Source organism: Colletotrichum aenigma (assembly GCF_013390185.1).
Source record: "Colletotrichum aenigma strain Cg56 chromosome Unknown KSG_Cg56_contig02, whole genome shotgun sequence".
In the NCBI taxonomy this organism is placed as follows: Eukaryota; Fungi; Ascomycota; class Sordariomycetes; order Glomerellales; family Glomerellaceae; genus Colletotrichum; species Colletotrichum aenigma.
Window position 1 is genome coordinate 4,682,197 of NW_023500908.1, and position 27,314 is coordinate 4,709,510.

At 55.5% G+C, this 27,314-nt stretch overlaps 7 protein-coding genes across 7 annotated transcripts; 4 read left to right on the forward strand and 3 right to left on the reverse strand.

Annotated features, from left to right (window-relative positions):
• Window positions 1-1,624: 1,624 nt before the first annotated feature.
• Window positions 1,625-7,500, forward strand: NPS1 (Nonribosomal peptide synthase 1; the record flags this gene model as incomplete). Its single annotated transcript, XM_037318542.1, has 2 exons — window positions 1,625-2,092; window positions 2,164-7,500. 2 exons carry the CDS (start codon window positions 1,625-1,627, stop codon window positions 7,498-7,500), a joined length of 5,805 nt encoding a protein of 1,934 aa, XP_037182941.1.
• A 2,848-nt stretch (window positions 7,501-10,348) lies between these two features.
• On the reverse strand, window positions 10,349-11,902 carry CGCA056_v003286 (Sterol regulatory element-binding protein ECM22; the record flags this gene model as incomplete). The annotated part of the gene is made up of 1 exon (XM_037318543.1): window positions 10,349-11,902. One exon carries the CDS (start codon window positions 11,900-11,902, stop codon window positions 10,349-10,351), a length of 1,554 nt encoding a protein of 517 aa, XP_037182942.1.
• Window positions 11,903-13,272: 1,370 nt separating this feature from the next.
• On the forward strand, window positions 13,273-14,873 carry Orc5 (Origin recognition complex subunit 5; the record flags this gene model as incomplete). Its single annotated transcript, XM_037318544.1, has 3 exons — window positions 13,273-13,377; window positions 13,438-13,836; window positions 13,893-14,873. 3 exons carry the CDS (start codon window positions 13,273-13,275, stop codon window positions 14,871-14,873), a joined length of 1,485 nt encoding a protein of 494 aa, XP_037182943.1.
• A 562-nt stretch (window positions 14,874-15,435) lies between these two features.
• Window positions 15,436-17,228, reverse strand: CGCA056_v003288 (putative transporter; the record flags this gene model as incomplete). The annotated part of the gene is made up of 2 exons (XM_037318545.1): window positions 15,436-16,707; window positions 16,764-17,228. 2 exons carry the CDS (start codon window positions 17,226-17,228, stop codon window positions 15,436-15,438), a joined length of 1,737 nt encoding a protein of 578 aa, XP_037182934.1.
• A 1,113-nt stretch (window positions 17,229-18,341) lies between these two features.
• Window positions 18,342-20,180, forward strand: sap145 (Pre-mRNA-splicing factor sap145; the record flags this gene model as incomplete). Its single annotated transcript, XM_037318546.1, has 2 exons — window positions 18,342-18,416; window positions 18,468-20,180. 2 exons carry the CDS (start codon window positions 18,342-18,344, stop codon window positions 20,178-20,180), a joined length of 1,788 nt encoding a protein of 595 aa, XP_037182935.1.
• A 405-nt stretch (window positions 20,181-20,585) lies between these two features.
• On the reverse strand, window positions 20,586-22,859 carry CGCA056_v003290 (uncharacterized protein; the record flags this gene model as incomplete). Its single annotated transcript, XM_037318547.1, has 3 exons — window positions 20,586-20,705; window positions 20,759-21,304; window positions 21,354-22,859. 3 exons carry the CDS (start codon window positions 22,857-22,859, stop codon window positions 20,586-20,588), a joined length of 2,172 nt encoding a protein of 723 aa, XP_037183848.1.
• A 1,944-nt stretch (window positions 22,860-24,803) lies between these two features.
• CGCA056_v003291 (uncharacterized protein) lies at window positions 24,804-27,218 on the forward strand (the record flags this gene model as incomplete). The annotated part of the gene is made up of 1 exon (XM_037318548.1): window positions 24,804-27,218. One exon carries the CDS (start codon window positions 24,804-24,806, stop codon window positions 27,216-27,218), a length of 2,415 nt encoding a protein of 804 aa, XP_037183847.1.
• Between the last annotated feature and the right edge of the window lie 96 nt (window positions 27,219-27,314).

Genomic DNA, 27,314 nt, shown 5'->3' on the forward strand with positions numbered 1-27,314 from the left:
AACAGCTCGTGTTGTGCGTCTGATAGCCAGTTGATAGCGTAAAAGGGCAGAGGCGGTATTTTCGGAACCAGCAGCAAGGCAAGACGAAGCGGCATCCCACTTTCTGTTTTCCGTCGACCATACAGCGGTTTCTGGATATTTAGGCTGGCGCCGCGCTTGAAGACTTTTCCTTACAAACTGGAGCAGGACGTCCCGCAGTGCTCGACAAGAAGTGGACTCGAGTGCCGAGCCCTGGTTTTCACACAATTCTTTCAGGGTTGACGCGGCACTTCGCACCAGCTGCTGCTACGCAACGGGGGCTAAGGAAATGCCGCAATCACGACTCGCTTCTCCCCCACGGCGTCATGACCTGCTTAGGAATCTGGTCCTGGCCGGAGCAGCACTTTCAATCGTTGCGTGTGCCCGCGCTGGACAGGTTTTGGCCGGACTCGGAAGCTGTCCTATGGCAGGGTCACAATCACCAACTCCTTCCACTCCACAACGGCGTGGGAATCAATGATGTGATGACCAAAGTGTGTGGCAGTGTGGTCGCACACCCTAGCCAAGCGCCGCCGTGATCCGTTAAAGTTATCAGATCCGCGATGGAAAGAAGAGCGAGAGGCTTTTTGTTTGTGCGCAATTACAGGGAGCCGTCGACGGCGAGAAATTTTCTCACAGACACTGGACACAGACACTGGACGGATGGATCATAGATGCCGTGGACGGTTCCATGACGGCGCTGTCCCCGGCCCTCGCCTCCGGCCCACAAGCGGACACGCTCCTTGGCGCTGCTAATCAGATCCGTTCTTCAACATCCACACACCACACCCCCCGGTCCCGCTTGTCAGGTACCGTCCTGTACTTGTAGCCCCTCCTTCCTCGTTTGCAGGGTAGCATTCTGACCCACGACATCACCACCACACGCCCCCCCTTTCCTCCAACGTATGATGAGATGGCGTCCTAGTGCAAAAGGTCTGTCATGAAACTCCTGCCCTATTGGTAACGCGTGGGTGTGCTCTATTCATTCGCATCTGACGTTCTTCCGCTAATGTGGCATCGTCTAGCACGATGGCATAATGCTGCATAGTACGGCCCTTTCGTTCGCGTCCATTCTTGCTCGGTACCTACATAGTATCTACAACTCGGTACATTACCCTACCCACCCGGACTGCTTCATGGATTAGGCACGTTGCGCCGTTGTGGCTCGCATCTGCGCTTCATCGCGAAATGAATGGCCTGTGTGTGTCCTGCGCCTTTCACAAGCTCTCCGCTGACCCTCCCCGCCGCAGCTCGGGTTTGCGAGGGAACGTCGCTTCGGCCGCGGTACCGGCCATGGGGTTCGTCGATCCTGAATGAGTCGGGAAGCTCTCCAGGGCGCCATGCAAGGATGCCGCCCAAAGACCTGCAGTGTTGCACATAAGAGCCTCTTATGGTTCATCCAACTGAACTTCGCGCGCAGAATAGGGTAGCTCTCCACCCTGCTGGTTGATCTCGTCACAAAATTTCAGGAACCTCAACTCCAAACCGTTCCAGAGGAAGTTCTCGTCTTGTCAGCTTGTGAAATGCTGCAAGTCGGTCCTCACCTTACCTCATAACGCTCGTTACCCCTCCCCCGCCTTCGACCAAAGATAACCAGACACGAACCATGCATTTGCGGGACGGCGAAGGTGGCGGAACCGCCTACCAAGAGGCTGACCACGCCAATGGTGCCAACGGCCTCACAAACGGCACCGTTGACCCGTCCTCGACGAGAACCATTGCTGTTGCGCCCCGTGATGGCGCCGAGACCGATGTCGCCGCCTACAAGCTTGAGCTGCTCCTTGCTTGGCTCCTTGTGCTCTACCGCAACAACGATGACGGCCTTAGCCGTGTAAACTGGGGCTTCAGAACCCGCGAAGGCCAACAACCGTCTTCTGCCACCCACAACAGCTTAAACCTGAGTGAAGTACCGTTCAGCAAGGAAAACTCGATAGCCGAAGCCCTTCAGGTCATCAAAGATCTCGACGCGAACGAGTCGGACGGTGAAGCGCAAACTGTCCCGGTGATATACTTCAACAATGGAACGCCCGCGCAAAATGGCGCAGAGAAGACGCCCTCCAAGAGATCTCATGACGTACGTAGACCCGTTCATAGTCCTAATTTCACCAACTTCCTGAATTCACGTATGCTGATCTGTCGTCTCAGTGGACATACCAGATCGAAGCGACAGTCCTTGAGAAGCAGATGGTGATCAAGGCTCAATGGGACCGCGCCGCCCTGACATACCGCACTGCCATTTCCCAGCTTGACGCCTTCATCGAGATCCTCACTACAATCCTCGAAAACCCCGATCGCCTCGTCGGAGACACCGTCGGCCCTACCGCGAAGGACCTCGAGCAGATTTGGACCTGGAACGCCGAGCTGCCACCAAACATTCAACGGTGCATGCAGGATATCATCTCAGAAGTGGCCGCGAACGGTCCGGACAGGCCAGCGATCGAGTCATGGGACGGAAACTTCACCTACGGTGAGGTAGAAGAGCTTTCTACCCGCCTGGCGCGCCATCTGGTGCATCGCGGCGTCACCGTCGGCTCGACGGTGCCCATGTGCTTCGAGAAGTCAAGATGGACGACGGTTGCTCTCCTCGCCGTCATGAAGGCTGGTGCTGCCTTCGCTCTCACCGACCCTAGTCAGCCTGAGGCCCGTCTGCGCACCATCGTGGAACAAACTGGAGCGACGATCATCGTTACTTCCCAGCTTCAAAGCGAGCTCGGCCGTCGTATTGCGGGAGATGGAATCGTCATCATTGCCTCCGAGGAGGTCATCAAGTCTGACTCTCTGGAGCTTGCCCCTGAGCTGCCCGTTGTGCCAACTACCTCTCCTCTTTATATCCAGTTCACTTCCGGTAGCACTGGTAAGCCCAAGGGTGTTGTGATTTCTCACGAGAACTTCACCAGCGGTGCTATTCCCCGTGGCGACGCTGTCGGCTACTGCGCCCACACTCGTTGCTTCGATTTCGCTTCCTACGCCTTCGATGTCAGCATTGACTGCATGCTCTGCACGTACGCCGCGGGCGGCTGCCTCTGCATTCCCTCTGACGAGGAGCGCATGAACGACCTTAGCGGTGCCATCCGCAACAGCAAGTGTAACATGGCTCACATGACACCTTCAGTCGCTCGTGTTCTGGACGCGGACGTCATCCCCTCTCTCGAGGTCCTTGGTCTTGGAGGTGAGGCCGTCTCAGCAGGCGACGCTTCAACATGGAGCAAGACCACTAGTGTCGTCATTGCCTACGGTCCTTCAGAATGCACCGTCGGTTGCACCATTAACAACAACGTCAAGTTGTCCACCAACATTGGAAAGGGTGTTGGTGGCCTCACCTGGATTACCGACCCCGATGACCACAACCGCCTGATGCCCGTCGGCGCCGTGGGTGAACTTCTTGTCGAAGGCCCCGTTGTCGGTCCTGGGTATCTCGGTGACAAAGCTAAGACCGATGAGGTGTTCATCGAGGATCCCACCTGGCTTCTTGCAGGTGGAGGACCTGCCCGTGGCAGACAAGGTCGTCTCTACAAGACTGGTGACTTGGTTCGCTACGACCCTGACGGTACTGGTGCCATCGCTTTCGTCGGTCGCAAGGACCAGCAGGTTAAGCTCCGTGGTCAGAGAATCGAGCTGGCTGAAGTCGAGCATCACCTCAGGGGTAAGATGCCCTCTGGCGTCAAGATCGTTGCCGAGGTTATCAAGCCTGGTGGCAGCGAGCCCACTCTCGTCGCCTTTGTCGTCGAGCAGAACCCTGTTGAATCTGCCGATGCCGAGGGCGATGTGACCACTTTCTCACCTGAGTTCAGCCAAGCCATCGCCGAGATCGATATCGCCCTCGGCGCTGAGATCCCTCGCTACATGGTCCCCTCAGCCTACATCCCTCTTCGTAAGATGCCGTCTCTCGTCTCTGGCAAGATTGACCGCAAGAAGCTTCGTGAACTCGGTGCTTCTATGACCCGCGAGCAAGTCGCCCGCCTTCGTGTCGCTCCTACCGAGAAGAGCGAACCCGAAACTGAGATGGAGAAGGCGCTGCAGCAAGTCTGGACAAAGATTCTCGGTGGCGACGCCACCATCGGCCTGCACGACAGCTTCTTCGCGCTTGGAGGTGACTCCCTGAGAGCGATGAAGCTTGTCGCTGCTGCCAGAGAAGAGGGAATCGCTCTTACTGTTGCGACCATCTTCAACTTCCCTACGCTTAAGGAGATGACCCAAAACGCGACGAAGGTCTCCAAGGATGACGATGTCGCCATCGCTCCTTTCTCTCTCCTTGAGGAGGGATGGACCCCTGAGGATGCCCGCGCTGACTCTGCCAAGCTTTGCGGTATCGAAGAGTCTGCCATCGAGGACATCTATCCCTGCACGCCCCTTCAGGAGGGTCTGATGGCTCTCTCTGCCAAGGTCAAGGCGGCATACACTGCCCAGAGAGTCGTCGATCTTCCTGAGGCTGGGACTGCAGACAGACTTCGCAAGGCCTTTGACGTCGCTTCCGCAGACTGCCCTATCCTCCGCACCAGAATCGTCCAGGTTCCTGGTCGCGGCCTCGCTCAGGTCGTTGTCAAGGAGGAAATCTCCTGGTTTGTCGGTGACGACCTTCAGGACTATCTTGTCAAGGATCGCGATGAGTCCACAGATCTGGGCAAGCCTCTCGTCAGATACGCCATGATCACCGACAAGGAGACTGGAAAGGTTCACTTCGTCTTGACCATGCACCACGCTCTATACGACGGCTGGTCTATGCCTTTGGTCGTCGAGAAGGTCAACAAGGCCTTTGACGGCGAGGAGATCAAGCGTCCTTCGGAGTTCAAGGACTTCATCAAGTATCTCAACGGCATGGACCGCGCCGCTGGCGAGACTTACTGGCGCGAACAACTTCAGGGAGCCACGGGCACTCAGTTCCCTGCTCTGCCTTACGAGGGCTACCAGACCCAGGCCGACTCTCTTCTTGAGGTCTACGTTCCCTTGACTGGCCGCCCGGCTTCTAGCGTTACCGTTGCAACTGTCATCCGCAGTGCGTGGGCGTACGTTGCCTCCCACTACACTGGATCTTCAGATGTCGTCTTTGGTGAGACGCTCACTGGACGTAACGCTCCTATTAGGGGTGCTGAGGAAATCGAGGGTCCCATGATTACCACCGTTCCCTTCCGCGTCCAGGTCAACGGTGAGACTTCCGTCAACGACTTCCTCCACGATATCCAGGATCAGACCGTTCAGCAAATTCCTTACGAGCACACTGGTTTGCAGCACATTCGCCGTCTCAGCCCTGATGCCCTCGAGGCTTGTGAGCTCCGCACTGGTATCGTACTCCACCCCAGCGCCGATGACCTCGACCAGGAGGAGTTCAACAAGTACCCTGCCAACCGCCTGGTCCCTGCCGGTGACGCCGAGGCCGCTCAGGAGGCCCTCAAGTTCAACACCTACGCACTCATGTTGGTCTGCTCTACCGATCCTAAGGGCTTTTTGGTGATGGCCAGTTTCGATTCCAAGACTGTTGGCAAGCCCTTGATGGAGAAGGCCCTGGCTCAGTTCTCCCAGGTGGCTCAGCAAATGTGCCATCTTACTGACACTCCCCTCGCTGATGTTAAGTACCTTACACAAGACGACCAGACTGAAGTGTCACGCTTGAGTACCGAGAGCCTTTCTGCCGTCAAGGCGGAGTACCCTGAGGCTGAGGCCGCATGGATTGTCAACCCCAGCGACTCTACTCTTCTTACGCCTCCCGGAGTCGTTGGTGAGCTCGTTGTTGTCAGCAAGACCGAGCTGACACTTCCCACGCTCGACCAAGCCTCGTGGGCCGAGAAGACAGATGGTGCCAAATTCTACAAGACCGATCGTCTTGCCAAGTTCAACCCTGATGGAACCATCGAGTATGCCGGAAAGAAGAGCGACCTCAAGAAGACTGTGGTCGCACCCAAGGCTCCTACGAAGCGCATCTCTGCTACGTCTTCCAAGCAGAGACGCCTGAGATCTCTCTGGAGCCGTGTCCTCAAGCTCCCAGAGAATGATGTCGGTCTCAACGACAGCTTCTTCAGACTTGGTGGTGATTCCATCGGTGCCATGAAGCTCGTCTCCGAGGCCCGCCTGGCCGGCCTTACCCTGACTGTCAACCAGGTCTTCTCCAAGAGGACACTTTACGACATGGCCTCCGTTCTTCAAGACTCGGAGCCTACACAGAGCTCGGAGGAGACAAAGGCTGTCGTGCCTTTCGAGTTGCTGGAGAATCCTGGTGCCGATGTGACTGAGAGCCTGCGCCCCCTTCTGGCTGACCAGTCATGGAAGATTGTCGATGCCTTCCCTGCTAGACCACTCCAGGAGGTCGCCGTCAAGGGAACTATTGAGATCCCCAGATTCTCCGCACGATACGAGGCCATGTACTTCGAGAGCGATGTTGACCGCCCGCGTCTTTTCCAGAGCTGCCAAGAGCTGGTCTCCCGCAACGAGGTCCTTCGCTCGGTCTTTGTCCAGCACAACAGTACCTGCGTGAGCGTCGTCCTCGAGGACGTCAAGACTCCTGTCGAGGTGTACGAGATCGACGGAGACGTCGAGGCCTTCACCCACCAACTCTGCAATCTCGATGTCCAGACTCGCATGCCCCTCGGCTCCATCTTCGTCAAGTGGTTCTTCGTCCACAGCGTCAACGGCCAATCAGCCTTAATCTTCCGCGTCTCCCACGCCCAGTACGATGAGATCTGCTTGCCTTTGATGCTCCACCAGCTCTCCGCGTTGCACGAGGGCAAGCCCGTCCCCAAGGCCCTCCCCTTCTCTTCCTTTGTCAGCCACGTCGTGAAGTCCAACATCCCCCAGAGCATCGACTACTGGAAGGACCTTCTGCAGGGCTCCTCCGTCAACGTCCTCAAGCCCGATACCCCCGTCACGGAGAGACAGCACTACGCCATCGACCGCACCTTCGACATCTCCTCCCGCTCCAAGGACGTCACCATCGCCACCCTTCCCACCGCCGCCTGGGCCCTCACCCTTGCCCGCCTCCAGAACACCCGCGACGTCACCTTTGGCGAGGTTGTCAGCGGCCGCAACATCGACTTCCCCAACGCGGACATGGTCGTCGGCCCCTGCTGGCAGTACGTCCCCGTGCGCGTCAAGTTCGAGGACGATTGGACCGTCCTCGACCTGCTCAACCTCGTGCAGGAGCAGCACATCTCCAGCTCGGCGCACGAGGGCATCGGTCTCAAGGAGATTGCGAAGCTGTGCACCGACTGGCCCGAGTCGGTGGACTGGTTCGACACCGTGGTGCACCAGGACGTCGAGCACGTCGAGACGCTCGGCTTCTCGTCGGCCAGCAGCAGGATGGAGACCATCTACCCGCACCAGGAGCCGCTGCGCGAGTGGAAGATCCAGGCCTTCCCCCAGGGCGACAAGCTGACCATCGAGATTGTGACGTTCGAGTCGTGGAAGGGACATGCCAAGGACCTGTTGGACAAGATCGAGGAGACGTTCAAGGTGCTCATGGGTAACCCCGCGGCGCCGTTGTTTGAGCAGTAGAAATTGGTGGATATTGTACATGTCTTTTCTTATGCTAACACTGCATGGAGGATTGTGATGAAGTTTGTTGAAAATACCATAGGTGGATGATAAATTGGCTTGGAAAAGGTATAATGTTTTTGCATGTCTTGAATTGGAGTTTTTGTATTTGAATGCATTATATCCTATGTCTGATTGTGTTTGCAGAACTCATGGTGTCGTCGCCCGTTGTATTACTTGCCGCTATTTCTCTCCAGTCTCTGTCTCCTTTCCCCTGTTCTGTATTTGGACTCTTGCTTCCTTACTATGCATGTAAGGAGCTCTAAGACCTGGTGTGGTCCCAATAGGCAATACCAATTCACACTCAACAACCTTCAAAATAGGCCTGCCATTTATCTCCTGCCGCCGTCACGTTTTGTTCTCGTGTCAATGAGACATCTTTCACCACGGACCAACATCTGCGGAAACATCCCACTCTCTACATTAAAGTAGCCGAATCAGGCAGATAATAAAAGCGCCCGCAGTCCCGGTTGCTGCTTAGCCATCTTTTGGATACTGCCAGTTGCTCATGAGTTTGCCAACCGGAACCCTCAATTCTGTTTATACAGCCTCATTCCCCGGTAGACATGCAAAAAGGGTGTCAGTTTCTCTTCGTCCACACAAATAGGGTGGAAGGCGGCTTGGCCTCTCGACCTATCACGTACATCGACACTCATCGACCAGCAGAACCAACATTACCGCCCTGCTCAGGTCCTGCACCTTGCCGATACTGTGTTAAAGCAGCGACGGGCTTCATCCCAGAAAGATATAAGCATAGTGTTTCCCCCTACCCGCACCTTCACCAGACGCACCAGCAACAACACCCTCGTCTCTCGCACGCAGCGTCTCACAGCCTGATTTCACTCGCCGCTTCAACGCATCACTACCCCCCACAACTTCCATCACAATGTCTGACTTCCTCAGCTCCGCCGAGTTCGACAAGTTCCTCGCCGAATTGGACAGCGACGCCTACGCCACCGACATGGGTTTCATGGACCTTCTCAACCCCATTGGATACGACGATGGCCACGTTGGTGGCGGCAGTCCTGGCCCTGCAGCACCCTTGGATCCGTGAGATTTTTTTGATTTTTTTAACCACTTGCTAACAAAAAGGGTGTCAGTAACCGGACCCAAGCAAACGCGACCCATCAACCAGCGATGGTTGCCTCGAATTTTGAAATTCAGGAGAACCAACTGCCCCCCCCCCTTTCAGTGGTGAGACTGGCTGTAAGTCGAACATATTCTTCCAATGTTGTCCAGTCACTTATCTTATGCGATTAAGAAGTTCTGTTATGGATCATGTCGCCCTGTCGATGCACATCGAAGAGGAGACTAACGATGCCCCTATTGGGCCTGAAGATCCAACCTCACACGAGAGCAGTGTGTGAACGCGACGTCTTCATTGAAGTACTCATGCGTAGAGTGCAGCTACAGCGCCGTATATGATTGGGACCTGAGCTACCACGCAAGAAATAAAGGGCACAAGACATACCGATGCAACGCCGCTGGATGTAAAGAGCGGTTCGTTGCTGAGGCCGAACGAGACGCCCACCCGCGCAGGCCTCACCTCGAGGGTCATCGGCGCTTAGAGACAAGCCATCCATTCTCTTGCGCAGAGTGCAAGGAAGTGTCTAAGAGCAAGGCAAAGCTACAGCAACACGCCAATGAAGCGCAGCATAGTCCATTTGCCTGTGTATGTGGCCGAAAATTTGCTCGACTGGATGTTCTCAATCGACACCTTGACTCTCTTGGAAACCAAATGCCGAAGTACCCGTGTTCATTCTGCAAGAAACACCGCGGGAAGAACGGATTCAAGAGAAGGGATCACCTGGTTCAGCATATCAGAGGGCATCACAAGTTCGAAGCCGAGGAAAAGCTTGGCGATATCCTTCCTTCCCGTCGCGGCCAGTATATAGTTCCTCCAGTGTGTTCTTACTCAGGATGCGAGTTCCATCGGGGAGATTCCTTCAGAGACCTTAGCGCAGAAGAGCAGGGTTTGACAAAGCCCTTCAGCATGCAGGCGGAGTACACCAAGCACATGAAGGAAGCTCATGACTTCATTCCATTTCCCTGCAATGTTGCCGGATGTATCAAGACCGGCAAGAAGGGCTACAGCCGGGAGAAGGATCTTATCAATCACCGGAAGAAGGAGCACTCCGAGGCAGCCCCGTATGTGCCAAAGCCCCGGGACGTTCGCATTGCATGTCGCTTCCCGGGATGCGGTGCTCTCATGGCGCCCAACAGCGTTTCGTATCACTGGCACGATGGAAAGAGCTGGTTCTGAAGAGAGTTCGGGCTGGAAGTGTGGGAAGAACGAGACAGAATTGAGGGTGCGGCCGGAGAAGCAATATAAGCCTAAGTCTTCCTGGTAAAATTACAAAGCTTCCTTTTCTACCCTCGGCTCTCCTTCCGTTCCTTCTCATGCAGCCGTAATATTTTCACAATGTCTTTCTTTGAGCTTTTCCTGGTCGCCTTTGTATCTTCACTCGCACAACGTCTTAGGAAAGATCCATGTACTATGTCGAAATTTTTGGTTGATTATAAAAAGGCAATTGCCTCTTATCCAACTTGAGTAGAACCCCAAGAAATATGTACCTTGCCTGCACATGATCCTGCGGGAGCTCCTCACTGGGTCCAAATGAAGTGATTTTGCTCCCCACATCATTCATAGTGGCGATGCTACTGGAACTGCCTGATCGTATTCGAAAACTCAAACTCGCTGTTTAATTGACGTCTCAGTATCTTTGTAGGCATGTCAAGTTTTCAACTGGGTATTGTAGCCAAACGCCGCCACCCCAACCGCCCCCAGTAGAGCCAGTCCCATTCAATGTCACCTGGACATATCCATATCCTGAACCCCCATGTCCATGGCCTGCAAAACGGACTCCGCGTAATCTCTATTTGGCGCTGAAAGTAACAACTTATCTTGATAGTAATTCTCCCCTTCCCACGCCTTCGTTCTCGGTGCTGGATCCGACGGATACAAGGCACCCACGGTCTTGGGCATAGATTTATACCGTTTACCGGTGTCGTCAACCCATGTGAGAGCCTCTGCACGAGGGTCTCTTGTGGGTTCGCTGTAAAAGTCGCCGGGCGATTCCCACTCGGGGTCGTTGAGTAAAAGGCGCGCGACGTCGGTGCGGTCGTTCAGGAGTAATGCCAGGCGTGGTGCCGCGAGTTCGTCTGCCCAATTCTCGCCCAAGTACTTTGCAATTCCTGCAATTTCTCGGTCCGCGATACCATCGATCCACCATAAATTCTGTACCGACTTCATAAACATGAGGTAGTGTGCCAAGATGACCAAAGCCCGAGGCCGTTTTTGCCGACCCAGTTCGACAAAACCTTTCGGTATAAATGTGAACCATGTCACAACACGAAGGGTCATGATTGGCCCGAAGCCGTGTACGAGCTCGGAGTAGAGTGAGCCCAGGTATTTGAGCGTGTCGTAGTAAACTGGCACATCTTCGTAGTCCGGATCACCGGGCTTGATCGATGAGATCATGAAAAGTAAACTGTTTGGAATGTGCAGCGCGGCCTTGTCGAGGTCGATTGGCGGCCGGAAGAAGAGCTCAGCCATGCCCGATTCCCAGACTGTCTGCGGAGTGGCCATATCGATCATGAGACCGATGCCGCGCCAGACTATCATCCAGTCGATGATATACAAATCCTTGGTGCCTTCTTCGCGGAACATTTGCGATGATAGAGCGGTAAGAAGAAGTGAAGTGGCGATGAGAGCGGGGAATGTTTCCGGCTTGAATTCCTCGACGGCTTTGCGGTACCCCTCGAATGCGCGGGCCCGATAACGCAATGCTCGTGAGGGAGCGATGTCTTGTCCGAGATGCTGGAGCTGGAGTGCCGACGTGCCCAGAAGACAATCCATGAGGAATGGGCTCTCAAAAGCGTGTGCGGGGATTTTGATCTTGAGAATGTCGTCGATCCGCTTCACTCGTCCGGCCTGCGTGGCGAAGGAGCTGAAGGTATTCGTGGTATAGAACCATAGCAGCTTCATATCGATTGCGTCATGCTGATTCGAGGCGATGTACATTGGCTCCTTGACGACCATCGCGTTAAAGTCCTCATCGCCGCTCTGGCCCGGAGTGTGGGCACGCGATGAGCTTGAGCCGGAGGTGGATGAGGGAGACCCCGGAGCGTGGTCGCCGTGGGAGTGGGCCGGTCCGGGGTAGACGCATTCGGCTTTGCGGAGCACGCAGTTGCGACACGTCGGGCGAGCCTCATCGCACTTGACCTTGCGGGTCTTGCAATTCCGACAGCCTGTTCTCGACTTCTTGTGAGGCCGTTTTGAGTGGTACGGCTTGTCCTCCGGTGGGGAGCCCCCAGAGGATGAGGTGTTGTTCGCTTGTTCGGGGTTTGAGAGGACAGTCATCGTGTCATTGAGTGTCCTTTGGTGGCTCTAATGACCGGCTGACTACGTTACCCCAGGGAGAAGGAGATAAGCTTGTTTAGGTGAAGGGAGGTGGGCTGCTGACGGACGGGTAAGAGGGAGGATGAAGGAAGAAGAAGCTCGGCAGTGGCGATGAATGTTTTGGCAATGAGGATAGTGTGAAGTTGGAGGTGCAGGAGGGATGCTCGGGCCTTCTTTTACAGGGACACTGTCAACGGCCGGACGGCAGAAGAGCGTCGTCGGAGTTGAAACAAAGTTCAGTGAGTGGGTGACGTTGCTGACGGAATGAGACGCCCAGCGATCGGATGAAGGGCCATAAAACACGTCCTCCTTTGCGTTGATTAGTCGCCCGCTAGTCCGCTACTAAGGGCCTTTTTGATCCAGGAGAGTTGCAACGGTGGAACTGCCGAGTACCAGAGAGGAGGATCTTCAAGTATGTGAGTGGTTGTGAGGCCTCACGAACAATTCAAATAAGTAGGTGCTGTGTTGTTGTGGTTTGAGAGCAGCGGCCGGAACCCGATGTTGGCTGAGTTCACTGCCACAATCATGGATGCGCAGTGTGAATCAACCGCCGTGACCCCACTTGGAGCTGAGCTCAACCGTGACCGCAGGATAGGTAAGACTCGCCGGTAGAATTGACAGTTAGTTCTAGTGCCGGGTTGGGGAAATCCTTCGTAGAAGTACGGCGTTACAAGTGCCAAGGGAAACCGACATGAGCCAAGCAAAGACAAGCAGCTCACTCTCTATCGCATCACACGTACGGCGGGTACGTGGACACGCCAGGCAGAACGACAGGAACGACAGCAGCGATATAAGAGGGCTGACGCAGCTGGCGTCTGGCAGCCTGATTTGAGCAATCCATCCATCATCCATCCATCCATGTCCCTTGAGATCAAGCAATGACACCAACCATCTGCGCCCCTCCGTCCCTCATGCGCCCCCTTCCTTGCACGTTGTTCCATATCGGGGATTTTGGCAGCATGGTTTGGAACACCTGGAGCTGGTGGGGAGCCCCGGCACAGCTGTTGAGGGGGCGCTTGGGCCGTATCACGGGCTTGGCCAGAGCTTCGCCCGAAGGCGGTTAGAGAGATGCGTCGCTGCTCCGGCTCTCCTCCACTGGCTCTGAGGCAGAGCTCCACACTGCTTCCAGCTTAGGAAGTGGAGCCGCCATAGTCTACGTATCATGTGACTGCGCGTCTCAGATTGGTTCTTCCGTCTGAAAGGTACGCGACACCCCGTATTATCGGCCGACACTCCGATTGTTTCCCTTCGGATCATAGCTTGTGACAGCCGCAGCACGCGTAGAGTTCGAGAAGCAGGAGGCGGTGTCGGTGCTGGTGCTTCATGCAGACATGGGCTCACTCTTTCAGCTTCCAGAGGAGCTCTTGCTATCGCCTCTGTTCGAGCGCTACCCCTGTCGCGAACAGCAGATTCGGTCTCTGGCCACTCTCCTCCATGTAATCCCTCAATGCGCCTCCATACTATTCACAAGATCTCAAGCTCATGGATACTCCTAGCCTACCGCAGCGCCTTGCCAGAACCTGGTGGTATACGGCACCGAAGCCACTGGCAAATCCGCCGTCGTAGAGTCACTTCTCCAGAGTCTCTCCGAACCCCCGAACGAAGAGTCGCAAGAGGAATCCTCTCTCAAATATACCATCGTCAACTCCATACAATGCATCACCGGACGACACTTATTCGAGAGGACTGTAGGCGCGGTCGTAGACGCGATAAAATGGGAATCGCCCCCGAAGAAATGCGAGTCGCTGGCTCAAGTGACTGTCGAGCTCTGCAAGATGCTCAAATACACCGAGAGGCCCGAAGGCTGGAGACTTGTGCTTGTCTTCGACTCCATTGACCGCCAAAGAGATGCCCCTGCCACCCTTCTCCCCGCGCTGGCAAGGTTATCTGAAGTAGTCAGTCTCTCTAAGCCTCTCACTTTCTACTATGCGCAAGCTAACATTCCGCCCAGATACCATGCCTGACGTGTGTCTTCATCGTCACCGCACCAACTCCCTTCTTTCTGCGCTCCTCCTTCACACCACATATCCAGTTCCCGAACTACACCAAACAAGAATTCGTAAAGATTCTTTCCATAACCCCACCGCCACCGACCCCGACCACAACGCAAGACGACACAAATTTTCTCTGGACGCGCTTCTGCGGCGCCGTCTGCGATGCTCTCACAACCTCCGCGGCCCGAACACTGCCTTCGTGTAGACACAGCTGCGAGGCCCTCTGGCCACGATTCGTAGCCCCTATCCTGGCAAGGACTCACGGCCCCCGCGAGTTCTCCAAGCTCCTCATCGCCTCCCGCGTGCATTTCCAGGATGAATCTCTCCTGAACCCGGGCATCGTTTCTATCAGACCCGGAGCCACGACATCAGGACCAGCGGTGAATGGCAACGGCGCGCCCCCGGGCACTCCCTCAAAACATGCCGCTCAGCAGGTGCCGAACCCCCCGACGACGGACCTGACGACGCTGCTGCCCATCACGACCCGTCTGCTGCTTCTTGCGGCATACCTAGCCTCCCACAACGCTGCGAAGCACGATCTAGTCCTCTTCTCGACCTTCCACCACGGCCGCAAGAAGCGTCGCGGAGGCGGTTTCGTAGCTCCGAAGCGTGGACGCCCCAGCAAACACCGCAAGATATCGCGGAAACTGCTTGGTGCGCATGCTTTTGTACTAGAGCGCATGCTGGCCATCTTTGCGGCGTTGCGAGCTGAATGGGCTGCTGATAGCATATTTGGCAGTGGCTCCGCGAGCGTCGTGGACGGCGATGTCGGCATGGCGCTGTCTACCCTCGCTAGCTTGAGGTTGCTGATGAAGGTCGGCACGGCTGGCGATCCTATGGACAGGGGCGGCAAGTGGAGGATCAACGTAGGATGGGATATTATTAGGGGCGTAGGGAGAAGTCTCGGTATCGAAGTCGAAGAGTGGCTTATCGACTGAGCTGTTGAACATTCACCATAGACACATTAACATGAGATATGATACGATCATTCGTCCCCAGTTTCATCACGATACATTATAGATTGTAGTGCCAGACCAAACTTTGCGCTCATTTCGGGTTTCCGGGGTATCTGCCCAACATCATATCGCCAACACCTCGCGTCTAGCTGCGATGATCCAGCGCATCCATAGACGATGTAGCGCGGACGCGTGACCCACGGGATCCTCAGAGTCCTCAAGCAAGAGCGCCATGAATCTTGTAAGCCAAACGCCAGAGCCCTGTCTATATACCGTAACCTCCCACCCTCGCCTCTTATCCTCGCTCCCTGTGCGTGCATCTTTCGTGTCCTTCGTCTTTCAGACTGGCCCTAGAGGGTGACCTCACTTGTGCAACCGCGGGCGTGATCTATACCCCGCGCAGACGAGCTTCTGTTACATCGAGACGCATGAGAGTGCATTAGTTTTGTGCGTTGTTTCATCCATCCCATACTTGGCGCTCGTCGTGATAGTACATTGAACAGTTGCCGCATAAAAATAAAATAAAACAATGATACATGGAGTTTTACATGCCGGCCTGGCGGTCTCCCAGCCGCCAGGTGTCCTCCTGCTTCGTACCCGGTGCCAGCCAGGCGCCATTGCTTGCGCCGCGGGAACGGCCGTTACTCGGCCCGTCAGACTTCTTCGCATCGTCGCCGTGCCCGTTGGCAAGGGACTGGAAGGCTCCAGCGGAGACCATGGGGCTCTCGAACACGGGCGCGTTCTGGCTCTTACTCAGCGCATCCTTGGTGTTCAGGGGCAGCAGGGGCTCCGGCTTGACTTCCATCATCTTAGCCTTGCGGTCCGCCTTGTCACGGTCGTGTGTGCGATCGTAGAGGTAGAGACCGACGAAGGTCAAGGCGATACCGACGCCCTGGAGGAAAGTCGTCTGATTTCGGAACCAGATGATCGCAATGACAATGACGAAGACGCGCTTGATCAGACTTGCGACGGAGTAAGTCACCGGGGAGACCAGCGACAACAAGACGAATGCCAAGATGTTCTGTCCGAAGTGGAAGGTTCCGTTAAAGATGAACTCAACGGTCAGGCGGCCGTGGTCGAAAGAGCCGACCTTCTCGTTCAGATCGACGGCGCCGTCGTGAAGGACGTCTCGGATGATGCCGGTTCCCTCACTCCAGAACCAAATTGGAACTGTCAAAATGAACGCCATGCCGGAAGAGTAGCAAAGCAAGTTCAGCTTGTCGAGCTTTTGAGACCTGGCTGACATGCCCTCGGCCTCTGCCTTGGCAGCCTCATTGAATAGGCGCTTCGAGAAGATGTTTTGCGTCACAAAAATGATGGTGGCGAGCAGGGCGTAGAAGATGCCGAGCATTTCGCCACTGTACTGGTTGTGCTTGCCTGAGCATGCTAGCATGACGCCGGCTGTAAGGGGCACCAGCGACAAATAGGTGTTTACAGAGTATCGAATGTTGAAGATCAATCGGTAGGCGAGAACCGTGAATAAGGGAGAAAGGCCCTTGATGGTGTGGACAAGCGATACGGGAATCTTCGATGTCGCGGTCGAGCTCAGCAAGTGACCAAAGATTTGGAACGCTGCGAGGGGCATGGTCGTCTTAATGACATCGCGCGAAGGGTAGCGAATCCCGTGCTTGAGCGCCGGTATCGCCGTCTTGAGGTTCGGAAAGACGTTGGCCAGCCATGCGAACAAGATACAGTAGGTCGCCACGAATGCGAATTGGATCAGCGTGAGTGTCGCAGGCTTGTCGAATGCAGTGAGGATGGATTTTGAGGACGTGTTCGTGAGGGCGGACGAGGTGTACCACAGCACGCAGAGCCCCTGCGATGCGAGGGTCAGCGCCAGCATAGACTATTTGATCTTACAGCAGCACTCACAATCAGCTTGGGAGAGACGGGGGCCCGCAGCGCATCGGCGATCTCATGAGCATTCTGACTGACACTTCCACCCCTAGTCCTAATGTTGTGGATGGCGTCGCCGAGGCTCTTCTGCCTACCGTGGCCATAACGGGTCGCCGGTTGTCCTGGCGCCGTCCACCGTGAGGCGCGACCTTGGATGCTCTCCTTTCTGGGCTGCCAGCGGTCGCCACCGTTGGGTGCTCCTGGGAGCGCGTAGCCGTTGGATCTCGCGGGGCTTGCCCCCCTCGAGCCGTTGGTGAGGTGCGAGTCGATGTGGTCGGGAAACTTCTCCATGCCGCCGGTGGCAGAAGAAGCGCTGCTGTCGCTGTCGCTATCACTTTCGTCGCCGGTACTTGATCGTCTGGGCGAGTGCTGTGAGGATCGATGGTCAGCAGATGCTGAGGAGGTTTCAATGGAAGAGCTGGACGCTGTGGAGCGAGGCATGACGCGAATACTGGGGGTGGAAATTTGGCGGGGACAAAGTCAAGGACTGGTATCAAATGGAACCCAGCTTCCCAGGCTTCGCTGGTAATGCGAATCACAACGCTTTTAATTGAGTACTCGTCCGCCTTACCTTTACTTTTGCTTGAAGTTGTTGAATAAACGAGCGACAGAAGCGGCAATAATGCGCGACAAAAGTTTAGAGCTGAAGGAATTCAAGCATTGTCTCTAGAGTGAGGTAGGTTCGCATAGAGAGAAAATCAGATGGACGAGACGCTCTGATGTTGAAGGTAGGTCCGGTCGTCTGTGGGCTCCTGCGAGGAGATGAGGAAAGGAAAGGAAAGAAGAACAAAAAACCAGAGGTCTCGAGATCAAGGGCGAGGATTACGAATGTCGAGGCCGTATCTGTGCTTGGGGGAAGCTGTCCTCATCTCAATCAATCGGAATCACCACGGTGCAGCGTCAGCAGCTGGGAATGGTTGGTTTTCGGTGGCTGTCATCCCTGCATAGGTAGGCAGGGGAGATACGCCCCCACGGGAAGCCCACTGCGTCCACTAGAGGAAATCCACTGCAGCAAACCAGCTTTACGGATTGGCAGCTGCGCGATGGCGATGCTGCAGCTGGATTAAGAGTTATGCCGTGCTTCCGAGGACACTGGACCTAAAAGCACTGCTGGACCGCGCTAGAATTGGATGTGCAGCACCCTGGTCCGATGGAGCCGGCGAGTCAAAGCTCCATTTCCACGCTGAGAGGCCAATCCCAACGGTACGTACCGTCTAGACCTCGACGGGCTTGCAGAGTCGTAGACCCACTTAATTGTCCGTTCAGCCTCCAAAAGTTTGGCGCGGCTGTCACGCATCGCAAGTTGCCGTCACCAATGGATCTGTTCTCCATCGGGCGACAAACGAATCAACCCATCGCCATCGCTTCGTGATCAGGTTTCTCAACCGACTGCGCTTCCGCCGTCGGCGACTGTGTGCTTTTTATTGTTTTGCGCCGCCAAAGCATGGGACCTCGCCCAGACCCTGTACGATTCATTGGTCTTGTGGTCTTTACCTACTTCATTGCTCAAGCACTACCCAAGTCGTTCCGCTCAGCAGCGCAACTCGATTCAAAATGGCGGCCCCAAAGATGACGAAGAACCAGATGCGCCGGGCGAAGAAGAAGGAGCAGAAGAAGGCGCAGACAGAGGTACGCGCTCTTGCTTCGGACGCACGTGTTCGCGACGCTGACATGAAGCAGGCTGCCGCGAAGCCCGACGAGCAGAAATCTGAAGAGCCCGAGAACCAGGAGAAGCCCACCGAAGACCTCGAGGTCAAGAAGGATGCCGAGACCAGCTCAAAGACCGAGGCTGACGGACCGGTCGACGATATCAACCCCGACGATGAGGCGTTTGCCATGTTCAAGGACATTTTCCAAAAGTTCGGCGCGTCGTTAGAGGAGGACGAAGTCGCCAAGGAAGCCAACGCCGGAAACACTGGTGAGGTCATCTGGGACCAGGACGACATTCCCAGTGAGGATGAGGAGGCCTCAGGGCAGACCAAACTATCCAAGAAGAAGAGGAAGCAAATGAACAAACTGTCCATAGCCGAGCTCAAGGCTCTGGTCAAGATCCCCGACGTCGTCGAATGGCAAGACGTCTCATCAACAGACCCACGTCTGCTGGTGCAGATCAAGGCGCAAAGAAACGTCGTACCTGTGCCCGGCCATTGGCAGCTCAAGAGGGAGTACCTTTCTTCCAAGAGAGGTATCGAGAAGCCGCCTTTCAGGCTACCCAAGTTTATCGCCGAGACAGGCATTACAGAGATGCGTGACGCGGTTCTCGAAAAGCAGGAGCAACAATCCCTGAAGCAGAAGCAACGCGAGCGCGTCGCTCCCAAGATGGGCAAGCTTGACATCGATTACCAGAAGCTCTACGACGCGTTCTTCCGCTTCCAGACTAAGCCGGAACTCACTCGATTCGGCGAGGTGTACTACGAGGGCAAGGAGAGCGAGGTTGATTTCCAACACTTTAGACCAGGTGAGCTCAGCGAGGCCACAAAGGAAGCTCTAGGCATGCCCCCAGGTGCTCCTCCACCATGGCTCATCAACCAGCAGCGCTTTGGTCCTCCCCCGTCATATCCCACCCTTAAGATCCCCGGCCTCAACGCGCCGCCCCCACCAGGCGGCTCCTGGGGCTTCCACCCCGGTGGCTGGGGCAAGCCTCCAGTCGACGAGTTCAACCGCCCGTTATTCGGCGGTGATGTTTTCGGACTTACAAACCAGCCCGGTGCCCCCGCACAACAGCAGGTCGCGGCGCCGCTTGCCGGTGGCGAGCCCGTCGAAAAGACGCTGTGGGGTGAGCTTCAACCCCGCGAGGAAGAGTCCGAGGAAGAAGACTCAGAAGAGGAGTCCGAGGAAGAGGAGGAGGAAGACGATGATGTCCCCGGCGGCCTGGAGACGCCCAGCGGCATCCAGACATCGGGCGGCATGGTCTCCTCCGTACCGACAGACTACCCAGGCCACGGCGTCGAGACGTCTGTGGCCGGCGAGATGGACCTGCGGAAACAGCGCCGTGGCTTCGACACCGAAGAGAGCTCACACCCTCGGTCCGCGTATCAGGTCATCCCCGAGCGCCAGCAACGCGCCGAGGGCTTCTTCGGCAGCGACCGCGTCTACGATCTCAAGGGCAACAACGGCGTGCCGGTCCTGGGTCAGGAGGACGATACCCGCAAGCGCAAGAAGCCCGGCGACGTCGACGTTGCCATCGACGTCGACTCGCTGCAGCAGAACAACGGGCTCAGCAAGGACGAAGTGCGCCGGCGGTTCGAGGAGGGCAAGCGCGAGGACGGCATCGGTGCCAAGTGGGCATACGAGGACGACTTGTCGGAAATGATTGCTCAAGAGTCGAGGAAGAGGCAAAAGGTCGACGAGAAGCGAAACAAGGAGAAGAAGGAGAGCAAGTACAGGTTTTAGAGAACCGGGTAAACTGAACCCATGTGTAATGTTAGCTGGAAAATGGGCAGTGGCTCCCAGCCTGGGTGTTGTATTTCATGTGCAATAGGAACGGCGCCGGGGCTGGCATACAGAATTCGATACATTTTTGCTATCCCCTTCCAAACCCGCGATCATGTTCAATGGGACAAGTTACCAATATGATTTCCATGTCTTTCTTTCAAAATGTATGCTTTCGTGTGGTGTTCATATTAAGGGTCATATGCCTGATTTGTCTAAGCTTATCCAGTTCTATCGACGCCTCCCATGAGATGACGCCATGCCCATGCCCATGCAAACGCGTCCGCTTCGCAAAGAAACAAGTATGTACCCGCCCGCCTTTTGTGCTCGACCTCACGTTCGAGCCCTGCCTCCTTTTGTAGAAATCTACCTAGACTGCTGTTCCTGCTTGCCGACGCATTCGTTGCAGAGCCAGTCGAGGGCTTCAACGTCCTTTTTGGCGTTTTCGCTGATGCAGTCCGAGTGATACAAACGCTTCCCACATTCCTGTTTCTCAAATCAGCAACGGAAAGAGACGGGGTTCTTCGCAGGGGGCTTACCTCATTGGAACACAACAGCAGTCTGGGACCCAAGACGGCGAGCCCACACACCTGGCAGCCAGCGGCACTCTTGCGGATGTGAGGCCCCTTGGGCGACTCTTTCGGCTTGGGGGTTGTGCTATTACCATTCTGCACACCGAGCTTGTCTCTGCAGACTGAAATGTGCTCCAGAGCTTCTTCGACGGTAGCATGGTCCAGACTGCTCCTGGCTAAGAGGTAGGTAAAGTGTTTTCCAAACTCGACCATGCGATTTTGAGACGAGAGAAGCCAGTCCGCCTTGAGCTTCACAAAGCTCAGCCATGCCCGTGGGAAGTAAATGTTTGATGAGATACGCTTCGTGAGCATGAATTTATCCCACTCCTGCATGTACTCTCTCTCATCTGGCGGGACATCTGAGAAGTCCGCTAACGCGTCCCGGTGCCATTGGATCAGCCATTGGTCACTGGGTTCCGGTTTCCTGTACTCCGAGCCCGGGTCTAACGTGGCTCTTGTGATCGGGTCGTACAGTGTTTGCTTGATATCCGGAATGATTAGCTTCGAACGTGCCTATGCCTAGTTAGTCAAACGATGTCGGTTGAAACAACAGAGCACAAACCTCTGGAGGCGGGGCCCTAGTCGCCGAGTGCCTGCTTCGACCTCGACTCCGGCCTCGGGGCTGGGCAGATGAGGCAGTCTCGTCATCAGCATCCAATCGTGAGGTCACCTGTGAAATATTTCCATCGGCGAACTGATCCAAAGAAAAGACCTTCGTCGGACGGCGCAGTGTGAAGGGCTCCGCACCAAACATGTACGACCTGTAACGATGTTCGACTTCGAACCATTCCAAGCCCCGAGCGGAACGTTTTGGTTTGAAGTCGTATTCCGCGTGCTGGTTGACAAGATGGGCCTGCAGCTGCTGCAGTTGATCATGGGCCGCACCGCAGGTAACGCAGCGGAAGCTGTCCAATTGCACCTGCTCACTAGGCATTTTGTAGAGGACAGTTCCGTCTTCAACGGCGTTTGTGTTCCGGCGTCTCCTCTGCTTCTTCTCTCTTCCCTGAGCCTTATCGCTCAAAACCTTGAGGTTGTAGTTCTTAGTGGCGCCACGAACCCGGAGAGACCGATTGGGAGTGAGCTCCTCTTCTGCCTCATCATCATCATGAGCGTCCCCATTGACCACGCCGTTCCTGAGACCCTTCACAGGTGTTGTAAGGCCATTCCTCACTTCCTTAACAGGACTCACAGGCGGACTCTCAAATTGGTGGAAATCCGCGGGGAAGGCATCCCCAGTAAGCTCCGGGTGGACGGTAATGGATGGCTTGACTCCGTCTTCGAGAGGACGGATAGCGGATGCCTCGAACGCTGACGTCCACAGGGTATCCGCCTCGATCACATAATCTGTCGCAACAAGCTCCGAGTCTCCCGTCCTCACTTTAAGAATCAGCGATGCCGGCTTGCTTGAGAACAGGTTGGACATAGCGGCGACGAAAACCCAGCGATGTGCCTCAGACTTGTGCGAGCGGCCCGGTTCCTCGCCGTTCAAGATGATAGGAGGCCACACAGTTGGAGCAGCGGCTTCCAACTCGATGCAGAGGCGATATTCATCGGCCAGGTCGAACGAGTTATTCCTCTCATTGTTGACGCGCATGGTATCTTTGGGAATGTAAAAAGGGCGCGGCAGGCTCACGCGGGCCATGCGCAAGGGTCCGCCAGGGTCCTTGAAGGACGTGATGCCGCAGACTTGGCTGTTGCAGTAGAGAATCGTCTCACAGTGCCACAGGCTGACTTTACACCTGGATCGCAGCTTAATGACATCTTCGTACGCGTCCGGAGGTAGGCTGACGCGCTTTGATTCCTTGTGGCTGATCTTGCCTATGCGGACGCATAGGTTGCGTTGAACATCGCCAACCTCGCGGGCATGAAAAAGCTGGTCCTGCAGGGTGTGAGGCTGGATCTTGGCCTCGGTCCGTCGACGCTTGGTGGCGCGGTTGTCATCATTGTCGATGGGGGGGTCTCTAGCAGCAGCGGCCTTCTGAGCCGACGACTGAGAGTTTCCCATGCCTTGCAAGATGTTCCTCTGGAGAAAAGGGGTGCTGCGCTGACGCCGCGAGTGAGCCGTCATAGCTGGAAGAGGGGGACCATATGAGGTTTATAGAGGTTGAGTGCCGCTTGGTGCGCCGGAAAGTCTAAGTGTTGAACGGCTTCAGTCCACCCGGAGGCAGGCGCTGTCGCCCCTTACTTCGTCAAGCCCACTTTGACGGGGTGAGCCGGAGAAGAGGTCTCGTTGGCTTGTTCCAAGGCTCATTGAATGCGAGTGGTCTGCAGGTGACTTCCCATGGCAATGCGAAGTGAGGCGCACCCGTCAGAATATCCGTTCGGTCGATGGACGGCGACCGTTTGGGCTTTGTGACGGGAGAAAAATTTTGGCGGCGCGCAAAAGCAGGCGTTTGTGAGGTGCGTGAGAGAGGCGTTGTGAAAGCAATGCGATGGCGGATGGCCAAGATACGGGGTGGAACCCGGTAGAACGCGACTCGCGATTTTTGGCTGAGACAGGGGAAACAAGACCGAAGTACCTTACGTAGCCGCTTTGACGAGAAAGAAGAGTGTCAGAGAGAAGCGGGCTCGAAGCTAGAAAAAGTGAGTTCGAGTCCGGCGCGAAATGAACGTTGCGCGTCAAGAAGGTGGGAATAGTGGCGCTTTGGGAGAGAAGCCGGCGCAGGTTCTGGTCAAGTCAAGCTGGGAGAGAGCGACGTGTGAGCTGAAGCGCGTCGTTGATGGATGCCCTGGCCCAAGGGGAGTGGACGTGGACCAAACACCCCGGGGCCAGGGACAGTGAATTTGGGGTTGGGACTCGCTCACATTGTTGTCGCCCAGGGGCCAGTAGGCTGTTTCCACCCAGGAACAGGGAACAGCAATCAGCAAATGCCACTGGCGCCTTCCCGCTACGCTACCTAACAGGGGACTGATGGCAATCCGCAGCTTGCTGAACATTCAAAAGCAGCCACGGCACAGGATTGGCTGTTGAATGAGTTTAAAATGGGGCGGGACTCTCTCAGGCGAACGCGGCAGGCGTCCCGACGGTGCGGTGCTACAGCCAGGTCGAATTGGGCCTGGTTTGGTGTTCCCATTGGGAGAGGGTCTCCGTCTTGAAATTTTGTCTGAGGACGGGAGCTTTCAACGGCCAACTTCCCCCTCGATTTGCTCCAAAACAACGAACAGACATGAGTATGTCAAATCGATATACCGACTTCGGACGGAGCCCCTAACGATCGTCCATGACTAGGAACTCGCATTCCTTGATACTTTGACCTTCCAGGCCCTAAGAAAGGTGTAGGGCCGCGAAACATCCTATGGCCTACCTTACTTATTCTCACCTGGTCGGAATACTCAGTGCAAGGCACAATGGGAATGGGAGCCACGACTGACGACAGAAAGCTTCTGCAGCCACCTTCACACTGAGGTTTTGGCGACTTGCGCACGAGCCAGATGTTTGTGTGGAGCCAGGCATCTTTTCGGCAAGCGCCTGGGCAAGCGTGGCAGCCTTGAGAATGCTGCGCGCTAGTGCAAGGCTACAAGCTCTCACACTCTGTTGTGTTGGTTCGACTCGAGTGTCGCGCGCTCCTGCCCCACCACATCCGATTCCAACTCCAGTCGCCGGCAAAGGTGAATGTACCGCACCATCTCAAGACCGTTCTTCAAAGCCAAAACTCTTTCTTTCCTTCCCACCCCGATCTCGCTCCACCAGTCCCATCTCCCATCGTTGGCCTACACGCATTCTTCCCACCTTCGTAATTGCGTTGCAATCAATTACCACTTTTCGGCACTCCGATCCACTGGCGCATTCGCATTGTCGCAAACGTCATAGCCAGACGGCTTGAGGCGATGCGCCGACTCTGAATCTTGTTCTTTGCCTATTGTTAGGCCACCTTGCTCGACATAGCAATAGCTCTCACGCAAAGATCACCTCAGGTATTTGGTCTTGCCCTTGATCCTTGGTACCCAGCATCACCCTCAACGCCCACTAACATGTGCATCCTTGCGACACAGGCATACGCATCCTTGCGCCATGGCTTCCCAGCGGGCATCGAGCTCCCGCCGCAATTCGTCACGAGCCTCAAACCGTTCAACCTCCATTTCCTCTCAGATGCGGGTCACCAAACCTCGTGGTCGATCTGATTCCGCGAAAGAAGTACAATCCCTCCGATCGAGCACACGTACCCAGTCACGACCGCAATACCGTGAAAGCTCCGAGGACGATGAACCAATGGAGGAGGAAGAGGACGATTTCGAGGAGTCTAACCAGACGTCGCCCGCAGTCAGCCGCCGGAGCGCGCGTGCGGCTGCTTCCACCGGCGCCACTGCTGCATCAAAGGCGAGAGCAAATCGCGCGACTGCTAGGGAAAACAGAGCCGAGGGTGCTGGGCTAAAGAAAGTCGCCACTGGACGTATTGATGGAAAGACAGCCAGGAAGCGAGGCCGCCCGCCGAAGCCGAGAAGATCAACTCCTGAGGACGAATCATCCCCCGACGAGACTAACGAAGATGGATCCGACGATGAGCCCGATGGGGATGATGCGATGAAGTCTCCACCCACTTCTTCCCCAGCAAAAAGACGCCGTGGCAGGCCTTCTAAGAAGAAGGTCGGACGGCCTCCCAAGATCAACGCCACGCTTGCTGGGAAAACACCGCCCAGTGCATCGGAGATAGATAATTCCATCATACCGAACTGGTTAGACCCTCGCATGGAACACGCAATCTGGGTTCAGGTCTTTCGATATGCCGCTATATCTGGCGAAGAAGAGGATGTTCAAGATATCAACTGGCTACTCGCAACAGCTCGGGTATGTCGAGATTTTGTGGAACCTGCTCTGACAGTTCTTTACCGACGTCCGCCCGTCAAGGATGAGGTCAAGGCTCAAAGGCTTGCGGAGCTCCTCGAGAAACCGCCTTCCATGACGGCCATCAACTATCGAGCGAAAATTGAGGCACTCCATATCGATGTCCGGCTAGTGTCTTTGCAAAATCACACGCCTGCTACCAGCCTAATGCAAAGTCTGCCTCGTCTGTCTGAAGTGCTGCTGTCACATGGCTATGACCAAGCGCCTTACCGCAAGCTGAAAGAGCAAATCAAGTGGACTTACCCTGCTGACTTATGGAAAGCCTTCGAGCCATCGCCCACCGCAGACGATGAAGCTGGTGCCAAAACGAGCATCACGCGGCTCCAGAGCTGGCAGTGGAGCTCGAGACTCATGGACAGGGATTGGGAGGGAAGCCTTGTCAGAATGAAGGAAGTGCACCAAACACCAAGCTTTACCTCCCTGCGAAAGATCAAATTTGTCAACTACCAACTACCGTCAGTCAGACTCGACAAAGATCCGGATGATGACCCCGAGCTGGTTGCTGAAGATGAAAGATCTATGAAGCTCCTAGCCGAGTCTCTTACGGTATTGGACAATCTCGAGCATCTGGTCTTCGAATCTTCAACCATTGTCTGCACGGCATTTCTGCCCCTTCTTCCTATCAAGTTGAAGCGACTCGAGCTGGTAAATTGTGCAGAGGTAACGGCCGATAACCTCGGGGAGTTCCTGATCTCGAACGGCCATCAATTGGAAGCGCTGGTACTCAACCACAATCGTTCTTTGAGTCTAGCCTTTCTCACGGTGTTGGGGACTGCCTGCCCACACCTTCAGGAGCTACGGGCCAACTTCAAATACTTCAGTCTGTTGGAGACTGTCGATGACAACGAACCCTTTTACGATCATTTACTGCTCTCTGATCAAGTACCTAGCTGGCCATCGGCTCTCGAAACACTTCACTTGGAAAACCTTCGGAACTGGGACATGAACACCGCCAAAATGTTCCTCCATTCTTTGATAGACAGTGCCTCCGTACTGCCAATGCTCAGATATTTGTCTATCAAAGCCATGCTCGATATCCCTTGGCGGGAACGCAGTGACTTCCGCAAATCATGGCAGGAGAAGTTCGAAAAGGTCTTCCTGCGGCCAATGACGGATCCGGAGCCGAACTTTTCGCTGCGCATGCCGGCGGATGATGAGGCGGCGCCCGCAAAGCGCAGACCCAGGAAGGCTCCTGGAGAACCGACTCGTCGCAGCAACCGTGTCGTTCCAGATGCACCCGGGCGATCTTCACGCGGAAGCAGCTCGTCGAGAGGGCTCCGTACCAACAAGCAGAAGCCAAAATCCTATCGCGAGCCGGACAGCGACGAATTCGATTCCGAGGACGGAGATGATGCCGATGAGACCGTGGAGGAATCCGAGGACGATTCCGAGCAGGACACAAAAGAAACAGGAGACGCTGCTATCTCAGACGGCACATTCGTACAAGGCCTCTGTACTTTCGTCGACATCAATATCGACAACCAGAAGCCAAGAGAGCATCAGTACGGCATGGAGGACTTTCTTAACGACGAGCGTGACTTCGAGACCGACGATGAGTGGAATGGTGACATGGACTTTGAGTAGGACTACTAGCTCCCCGCCCGATCATCGTCATTTCCGAAGGCAGAGTAGTTTTATATGCATTGTATAGTCTCAGCAGTGTGACAATGCGACCCTGAG